Here is a 9,846-nt window from a genome sequence, read left to right as displayed (position 1 = left end):
AAAAATAATCCTTTTGCTAGTGCAGATCGGCCCTGCGGCTGCATTCGCACACTAGTTTTTTTTCTTTATTTACTTGATTTCCATGCATGCTATTAGGGTGTATCGACCATCACATGGTTCACATTTCAGCTATCGAAAACTTGCTACCCTCCAAAAGTGGTGATAAGAAAAGACTACTTATTCCAAAAGTAACAGGGGCCGTTGCTTTGGGAACTGTACGGCCATATAACAAGTTAAGATTGATTAATTTCATCTGGCATTGTGACGTATGTTGCGCGCAAAAATTGAGAATTCAGAGGACTAAAATAACGAAATAAATAACGAAGCCAGCCAATCAGAAATAAAAGCCATTCAACTGTTCGCGCCGTTTTCTTGCTCGCTCGCGCAAGCTCCGTTTAATTTGAGTCGAGACGCTTCCATCTGCAATTGCAAACTGTTTTTATTGAGTTTTATAACGACAAAATGGTCGATAGACTGAGCGGGGAAGCAAATTCTCAGTCTTCTCAACTTGATGAAGAAAGAAACTCGAAGAAAAATTCAGAATTCGAAGTGAATGTAGGTTTGTTTTCGTCGAGCGAAACTCGCTAAGTAGAATTTCAAGCATATTCCAAACAACAGCACAATTATTTTTAACAAGTTTAAATGACGACTATTTCTTTGATGCCAATAGAATTTTGTAATTTCATTTTCAAGCAAAGATTGTTTTGAAAAAAAAAAATGCGAGTTTTGTAAACGTTTCAACCTGGTTTTCAATAAGAAACTGCGCCGACTCGCAACGGCAGTGTTCAAGATAACGCTTCCCTTTTTAAATTCCATAACTAAATGCCTTTTGAAAATTATTATAATAATAATAGAGTTGATGTTCTTATTCGAAGATGTGTATTTGGCCTTTCTCATATTTACACCCGCGAACATAAACTCTATTGTTATTTTGTATTATTATGTAAGCCACATGTGAATACCTGACTCCCGTTCATCTTCTTAGCCAGCGTCCATCCACCACTTCCGCATGCACCAAGGTCATCGGTCATGTGACAGTAAACTGGAACTACAACTGAACCTAGCTTTAGCGGGTAGGCTTTGTTACCTTCAGCGCTGAAGAAAAGAAGGAGAAACTCTAAGAAGTAAAATCAATTTTTTGGCGGTTATTTTATGCTAAAAAGTGTCATTTTTTTAAGAAAGCGTGATGGTGTGTTTAGGTATGACTATTGCTACTCACAAATTTTCGTCATAGAGTTCCTTGCAACTGGTCTTTGGTTCTAAAAACAAGAAAATACGGTCAGTGATATACTTTTTAAAAAAAAAAAATGCCTCTATTTCTAGCGATACAGTGCGTGGTTCGGTAAAAGATCAAGTTTAATGTGCTAACAAAACAGATCTAAACACAAGAAGACGGTTGTGGAATGTGATGACACTCACCTTCGCAATTTTTGCCCATCCAGAAACCTCTACAGGTGCAAATGTAATCATCCGTTTCGTAAAGCGGCCGGCAGGCTCCGCCATTTTGGCAAGGAAAACTCTTACAAGGACTCTGTACATGAAAGTAAGAAAGGCTGACTTTTAGGTATGCAAAATGGCTTTCTTTGAAAAGGTTAAAATATCCATCACGGTGGGGCTGTGTAGCCAGATATAATCTTCAAAACAAACTCAACAAAAAATCTGGAACAAGACGTTTAGCCTAGAGAATTCAAGCAAACGATATTGAGTCGTCATTGTGTTGTTAATGTATTTTTTGAGTGATCTGTGTGCATGTGATGCATATTTTGTTAACTACACAGCCAAAATGGTCACAGAAAAGTCAGTTCAAAAGATAAGAACTATAGCAAAAATTGTGTTAGGGCAGCGGTGGCCAAGTTGTTGTTATCAACATTGATGGAGATAAAGCCTTCAAAAGCCTCCAAGAAAAGATTGAAACAGAATGCAGCATTTCACTTACTGGACAACCAAGTCTTCCAGTCGACCCATGCTACAGACTGAACTGGAGTTGAATGCCAACCCGACTCAAGCCATTAAAGCTTATAATCTGATTCAACCATCCAAAAGATACGGCTGATTCTTAACCTGTCTAGGGCACGTACTCTTATAGGCACTCATATAGCCTTTAAAAAGTATGGCTGTTTAATGTTAAGACGATCAGTCGTACACTATCACATTTCCTGACTCGTTTTAGGCGTTTAAACCAATTGTTATTCCATGTTCTTTTCAGTATCGCGACGAATCATCTCCTGCTCTGTCGTTTCTACGTTATATAAATTTGATACGTCAACTTTATTAACTATTGAATTTACAGTGAGCTAAACTTAGCGGCCACATCTAGACTGCTAACTATAGTTAAGACAGCGTTAACTATAGTTAACTATTTCCGCTTCTCTGTTCACCCTAACTATAGTTAGAAATTTACGCTTTGCTGATCCAAAACAATACAGACTAACTATAGTTTTACCCAAGCAGGGTTCATGGGTTAGTCTTAAGTTTACAAACGAAAAACCAATCAGAATGCGACAATTCTTTTCGCGCGTGCGAGATGAACATAAATATGCAAAACAAAGCGTGAAGGGAAGGAAAAAAAAAAAAATAACATGCCAATCAATTACATATCACCAATGTTAGCAAAAATAAAGCTTGAATTTTTCGGCTTCTAGCATCCTTACTTAATTTTATTTTCTTTAACGCCAAGATGCCGTGCAAAAATGAAAGCTAATTAATCAGCGCTAACTATAGTTAACTGCATTGGTGTGACCACAAAGACGATCGAAAGCACTAACTATAGTTAGGTATGACGTCACGGAACTTGAGACTAACTTTAGTTAAACTTTAGTTACGTCGTAGATGTGACCGCAGCCATTGTCTCAGAGAAAAAGTAAAAGTACATAAATGTAATGTTATATTTATAAATCAATTAGACATGAGCTGACTTTGGCATCTTTGTCAAGTACAATTCCTTTTTTTCTAAATCAACAGGAAGAACAGAAGTATTCTACTCACCTCAATGCAGAAGTGGTGGAAAGAGTGATTGACTCTGAAATTTTCTGGTGCACTGTATTTGTCTGTAGACAGTAGCACACACAATATGGTTCCGTTTGGAAAAGGAAATGCCGCAATGTTGGTGGAGAAACATTGAAAATGTTTTACACATCTCAGTAAGCAATTTCTTTCGGTTTCCACAATGGCGGCTTCTACAATAGGAACGTCAAGATCGTGAAAGAAATGATCTTTGAAGACCGCATACTTCAGTCTTTTGTCACGATGAAATGTGCCAGACGCGTCACAAACGCCTTCATCCAGAATGTGACAAGTAAAATAGACAAAAGTACTAAATGACAGGAGAGCGAATTCATTCATGATCGGGATATGTGTATCTTGACTTAACAGAAATAATGGCAAACTGCCACAAACTCGGCAGGGTGTACTTTGCATAGAATGAATTTTAATTAGTTCCTTCAGAACTGTTTTTCTCTGATTACCCTTGGCTTTCTTGCTTTGTTATGCTAGACTTAGGGCTGTTTACTATAAACAAACAAATGGAACATGATGGAGAAAGCCAAAACTTTTTTTTTTAAGATTTGTACAAAAGCACTCGAAAAAAAAGGAAATACCAGAAGGTGATTACAAAAAAAAAAATTATTTTGGAAAAAAACTTTGTTTCCAGATGGCGAAAAAGAAAATCAACAAATCGAAAGAAGACACATCCTGTTATTTTCTTAAGTCAATTTCATAAAAAAAGTGTTCATTTCTAGATCTAATAATTATTATCATACAAAAACACGGTTAAAATATTTTTACATTTTTTTCGAAATCAAACGTACAGATTTTTATCTTGTATATATTTTTTTATTTTTAAATTTACAATTACCTTGTTTCTGATTTCGAGGTTTTGTGCTTTGTCGTTGTCTTAGAAATATCGATTTCTCTAGAAAATACATTACACCAACGTCAGTCTAAGCGCAACTCCTGCTGTAATTTTTATATAGATCCAATGAAGGAGAAATAACTGTAAGTTGATTAAAAATGTTAGGTATAGTCCAGAAAAAACCTCTGTTTTGATACAACAGAAAGCAATTATTTATTTAAAATGATTGATTTAGAATTGAGGACAAATCTCTTGCTATTAAATATTTAGCAATCTTAAACAAAAATTTACTCACATTGAATATATATATGGAAAATTGTGAATAGGACATCCCTGATGCAGAATCTATCGGAATCTGTCGGTACCTTTAATCGAAAGTCAACTTTAAGACTTGTATAAGCAAATAACAAAGGTTATGTAATTTGTCAAAAAAATAGCAAAAAAATCTGCATTCACTTAGAGAAGAGTGAAAGTTACGCGACGAGTTTTTTTTTTTATTTAATTAGTTTGCCTCTATTCGCTCAATGTGAAAATAACTTAGGGGGAAACTTATAAAACATTCATGCTAGACAAGGTTCATACTGGGATGTTTGGAATTTACGCTGCATGTGTAAGTTTGAAACAGAACTTCAATAAATATATTCACACAAATCTCAATCATGAATAGATTTGTTCTTATAACGTTTAGTGAACTCATCCACTTAAATTTGAAAATTTTCGAACATGCACTATTTGTGATGTGTCTGGCAGTCTTTACCGTGATTCAAAAAAGCTTACCTATTTGCTCTTCAAAAATCATTTATTTCACGACCTTGAGCGGTCATTGTGCAAACCAAAAGAAAGTGCTTACTGAGATGTTCAAGGCCAGAATGTTCTAAAGTTATGTTTTGACGACATTAAGGAGTTGTCGATTTTCTTTCTGGCGATCACGTACAAAAAAGGAGCTTTTTTCTCAATATTTCTCACGTTGATTTTCGGGTATTCTTTTTTTCTAGTTTGAGTACTTTTGTACTATCTTAAAACGTTTTGCTGTTTTTTATGTTTTTGTTTTTTTGTTGTTTTTGTTTTTTTTATCACGTTCGATTTACAACCCAACCGAAATTTCTGGAATTCTTTTGTTAATGTTTTTTTTGTTAAACAGCGCTAGAGAGCAAGCAAATTAAGGCTTGTCGACGAAAAAAATGATTTGAAGAAACTAATAAAAAATTCATGCAATGCAAAGTCCAAGCTGAGAAGTTGGTGGCAGATTAACACAATTTTGGTAATAAGTCAAGATCCACACACCCCAATCATGAATGAGTTCGTTCTGCTTTCATTTAGTACTTTTGTCTATTTTACTTGTCATATTCTGGATGAAGGCGTTTGTGACGCGGCTAGCAGTTTTCATCGTGACAAAAGACTGACTTATGCGGTCTTCAAAGATCACTTATTTCACGATCTTGACGTTCCTATTGTAGAAACGGCCATTGTTGAAACCGAAAGAAATTGCTTACTCAGATGTGTAAAACATTTTCAATGCTTCTCCACCAACATTGCGGCATTTTCTTTACCCAATGGAACCGTATTGTGCGTGCTACTATCTACAGACAAATACAGTGAACCAGAAAAGTTCAGAGCCAATCACTCTTTCCACCACTACAGCATCGTGGTGAGTATAGAACACTTCTGTTCTCTTCTTAGTTTAGAAAACAAAATGTAATTATATTTGACAAAGATGCCAAATATTTATAAGGTAGTAAAATGCTAGAATGAGATGATTTAACCCCAAGAGACAAGAACATGGAAAAGAAAATTTTTAGAGTTAATGTTTGACATTTAAAAGCGTTGCATTCTAAAGCCTGAAAAATTACATGCACTTGACAAGTCTATATTAAGGTCGCGGGGGACACCTTAGGCTCATCATTATGCATTTATTTAAAGCGTATGCACGAAGTACAACGACTGACATCGACAACTTTACGAGATATTTATGACTGGACAAAAATATGGGCGCGTGCGTGTGATTTGTAAAAAATCCCTGTTTCTTTGATATTTTAACCAATTTAAACTTAGCGATATACGTTCATATAGATTGTAGAGAGTATTTAAGCTTATTTTCATTTAAATTTGAATATTTCTGCAACTCAGAGTAATCACAAAATATTTGGCATAAACAATCGTGCCCTATTTAAAAACGCATTGTTCTCACCATAAAAGCGTGGAATATAATTACCATAATTACATCTTTCCTTGGCAAAATGATCGTATTCAGGTCGGGACACCTTCGGAAATCTCAAAGTTTGGACTTTTCCGACAATTTTGTGGCAGAGAATACAGCGCGGATACAGAACTTCATTACTTGCCACTGCAGATAGGTAAACTATGAATACTGTAGTGTGTCATAACAGAAGCTGAATTTTAAAAGAGCGCTTTTAGAAAGAGGTAGAAGACATTGAATTCAAATTTGCGCACTTAAACCGCCATAACTTGCTGGCAAACTTTAAATTTAAAAATTCGCTTCTGTTATGACACTCTTGAGGTATTGACTGATTAGCTTTTGACAAGATCACAGTGTGCTGTCTCCTACTCGTTCCGCAAACTCTGCCACAAAATCATGTTTTTCCAAATTTGGTACAAACGAGGCTATAACATCGCCGTTAAATGCAATCTACCAAATAAAATATGACATTCACAATCTTTTGTCATTTCTTTATGTCTCTGTAAAATTTGAGCTTAATCGCACCCATAACAGCTGAGAAATAAGCGTTTTAAAAGATGCAGGTCAAGCAAAATTTTCCTTCACGAATTTATTCATGCAGTTGGTATCCCCCGCGACCTTAAGCCGTTTCAAATTCTTTTTAGGGTTTTAATGTGACTTCAAGCCTTACTGGTTTCAATAATTAGCGTTCAACTCCACCGTCCGTTTTCATGTTCGTGTTAAATGCTTAGTACTTAACCCTCTCTAGTAACTTGTGCAAAGAAAAATTAAAGAAAGCTCGATAGCATAAGTATGCACGAGAAACATAGCATTTTATTTAAAAATCGAATTATAGTTGACAACAACGCGTAAGTCAGCTCATAACTGATTCATGTTCCTTATAGTTACTTTTAATTACACACAGTGTGACGTTTTGTATACAGACAGAAACGTTTAAACTAAGGTTGATGAGAGAGAAAAACGCTAGAGGTGATTGAAGCCATAAAATAGAGGGGAATAACACCCGATTTCAGCGTTACGTGCATACGTATCTTTCTACGTCCATCTTTCGACATCGTCTTTCGACGTGCTGTTTAAAATGAGCCAATCAAAACGAGTGTTGGTTTCATGCAAATGAGTCCACAAGTTCAGAACGTCACGCTAGGTGGCTGTGATTGGCGTGTGACACATTTTCATTTAAGTTTTTAGCCCCCGCCATTGCAAATCAAAAGTTGTTCACCCCTCCGCCCTACTTCCCACCCTGTCCCACCCTATTATTGTTGTAGTTTATTTCTGGAAGAGGTTTGCTGCAATCGTAAAGCATTGGGCATGGGGAGGTTGAAATTAAAAAAATAAAATTTAAAAAATTCAATGAGAAGTCATGTCTCAACTACTTTTCTCAAACATTGAAGGTTGCTTAGTAGATAAAATATTTTTTTCTTCCAATTTTCCTTCAAGAAACCATTCTCTTATGGACGAGTACTTAAATTTACCTTCTTTTAACTTTCATTCACAGAGTCCCTGTGAGAGTTTTCCATGTCAGAACAACGGAACCTGCCGACCGCTTTACGAAACAGATGACTACAATTGCACCTGTGAAGGATTCTGGATTGGCAAAAACTGTGAAATCAGTAAGTGTGTTGTTATGTTTCACCACTTTTCTGTTTAGAACTGATTTACCAACTCATGCGATCAACATACTTTAGTTTTCATAGTGTCATAGTGATCTCTTTTTTGGTTTGTTTTACCTGAATCCTATGAATCTCCTTTAGCAGCTTTCGATTACTTATTACAGTACATTACTTCGATTTAAATGAGTCGGAAATATTGCAGTTAATCCTAACTCTGAACAGGTACTTAGCTGCAATAATTCGCAAGTCCGAATAATTGCAGCTCCGTTTTTTTTTCAGTTGATGCTTTCATTCACCGTCACTGCCGTGTTATCAAACGACGCGATGGAAAGTTCTTCGCATGACTAGAGACACTTTAACTGAAACAGCTTTTTTTTTCATCAGAACCTGGGCATACCTGCAAAGAAGTATACGACAGAAACTTGTAAGTAGCAGTAATTCAACTTAAAAATGCTTAGTTAAGAATCTGAAGCTAAGCCCTGATGAACTGTCAACCACTTTCTTCTTTTGGCGCTTGTTTACTCCAGACTTTTCAATGAGCTTTAAAAATTCAAGCTCCCTTATTTACTCTTTAGGGCCGAAGGTAACAAAGCCTACCTTTTAAAGTTGGAATCAGACGTACAACCAATCTATTGTCATATGACTGATGACCTTGGAGCATGCGGAAGTGGTGGATGGACGCTGGTCATGAAGATCGATGGTGACAAGGTATTCCGCAACATTTTGCTTCCTAAAACTAAGTGAAATTAACTGAAGTTAGTGATTTTTGCTGACGTTAGTGAACACATTTGAAAAGTACCTAATGTTCACCTTATTGACACGTGTTAAGTGTTGATTAAATTACCCCTGCTATTAAAAAAATGTTTTGTCGCACACTTCACATAGAAACGCAGCAGTTAATTTTAGAAAGAGGAATATATACAGTCACTATTTTTGTTGATAGATTTTATATGGGCCTTCATGTTGCGCCCTGGGTGAAAAATAGTCAACCAGTCTAAACGGCGAAGTATATCCCTACTCTGTAGAAACATCGCAAATGTAAAGTTTCAAAAACTGATATTATGCTGTGTAGCCAACAGTCCCTCTTTAACTCTTTTTCCCCATTTCCCCAGAACACCTTCCACTATGATTCCAGCCTTTGGAGCGACAACATCGGATATAACCTTCCAGGGGGAATGACTGGCTTTGACACCCAAGAGACCAAATTACCGACCTACTGGAACACGTCCTTCTCCAAGATATGTCTTGGAATGAAGATAGGCCAACAGATCAACTTCATTGTCATCAACAAGCAGGCCAATTCTTTGTACTCACTGATCGCTGATGGGCAATACCGCGCCACCTCACTTGGTCGTAACACGTGGAAGTTCCTGCTTGGATCCCAAGCCTCCTTGCAGCTCAAATGTACCAAGGAAGGATTTAATGTTGTGGGCACTTTAAGTGCCATGTCTAAAGCAAGAATTGGTATCCTGGGTGACGATTATAATGACTGCTACGCCTGTGATTCCAGAATCGGGTTTGGTACAGGAGGAAAGCATGATGACTCCAACACGTGTGGAAACGATGCTAAGTGGAACCCAGATAATGGCGACAAAAGCATCAAAGCTATGGGGTACATCTTTGTTCTGTGATAAGGATAAGCTATGGGATACATCTTAATTGTGATTAGCTATGGGATACATCTTTGTGCTGTGATAAGGAACTTGACTTATTTATCAATAATCAAACACTTAAAAGGCACGGTAGACATATTTGTAGTTTTCTTTATCTAGCTTCTGTAATAATCAAGCAACTGTTATCATGAATAAGGCAGCATTAAATTCAAACTACGATTGACGTGCAGTTATGTGTAGGAGTCCTTAGGCCACTTTCAGTCCAGCTAGTACCTCAGATGTCCGGTTTCATCATCATCATCATCATCATCATCATCATCATCATCATTATCATCATCATCATCATCACCACCACCATCACAATCATCATCGATATGATTTATTCCCCAATTTAAGATTGAAATATTACAGCAAAAATTATGGTAAGGCGAGGAGACCTCCAAGAAACCACCAGGCTTACACGGGAGACGTTGGTTAGCAGTAGGTTAGTAATTAAGAATGAGTGGCGTGATTTTACCCTACTGTTTCCGAAAAAGTTGCTTTTAGTTAATTTGATACAATTTACAAAAATTCCTC

At 36.6% G+C, this 9,846-nt stretch overlaps 3 protein-coding genes across 4 annotated transcripts in view; 2 read left to right on the top strand and 1 right to left on the bottom strand.

The window, feature by feature from the left end:
- LOC144636356 (uncharacterized) overlaps positions 1-9,308 on the top strand; it is a 19,771-nt gene extending 10,463 nt beyond the window's left edge. For both annotated transcript variants that reach the window (XM_078495544.1, XM_078495545.1), the window contains exons 6-7: positions 8,233-8,365; positions 8,770-9,308. In XM_078495544.1, coding sequence (XP_078351670.1) covers positions 8,233-8,365; positions 8,770-9,288 — 652 coding nt within the window. In that variant the 3' untranslated portion in view covers positions 9,289-9,308. The remainder of the gene's footprint in view (positions 1-8,232; positions 8,366-8,769) is intronic.
- LOC144635485 (uncharacterized) lies at positions 352-3,342 on the bottom strand. The gene is made up of 5 exons (XM_078494587.1): positions 2,986-3,342; positions 1,420-1,531; positions 1,220-1,259; positions 963-1,095; positions 352-420 (listed from the first exon to the last, which is right to left on the bottom strand). Exons 1-5 carry the CDS (start codon positions 3,340-3,342, stop codon positions 352-354), a joined length of 711 nt encoding a protein of 236 aa, XP_078350713.1.
- On the top strand, positions 5,142-8,001 carry LOC144635483 (uncharacterized). Its single transcript, XM_078494585.1, has 3 exons — positions 5,142-5,498; positions 7,543-7,657; positions 7,937-8,001. The coding sequence occupies exons 1-3, from the start codon at positions 5,142-5,144 to the stop codon at positions 7,999-8,001; spliced, it is 537 nt and encodes a 178-aa protein (XP_078350711.1).
- Positions 9,309-9,846: the final 538 nt, after the last annotated feature.

This window comes from Oculina patagonica, chromosome 13 (assembly GCF_052425735.1).
Source record: "Oculina patagonica isolate OP01 chromosome 13, crgOcupat, whole genome shotgun sequence".
Lineage (NCBI taxonomy): Eukaryota > Metazoa > Cnidaria > Anthozoa > Scleractinia > Oculinidae > Oculina > Oculina patagonica.
The sequence above is the reverse complement of the archived record's forward strand: the minus strand, read 5'-3'. Positions and strand labels throughout refer to the sequence as shown.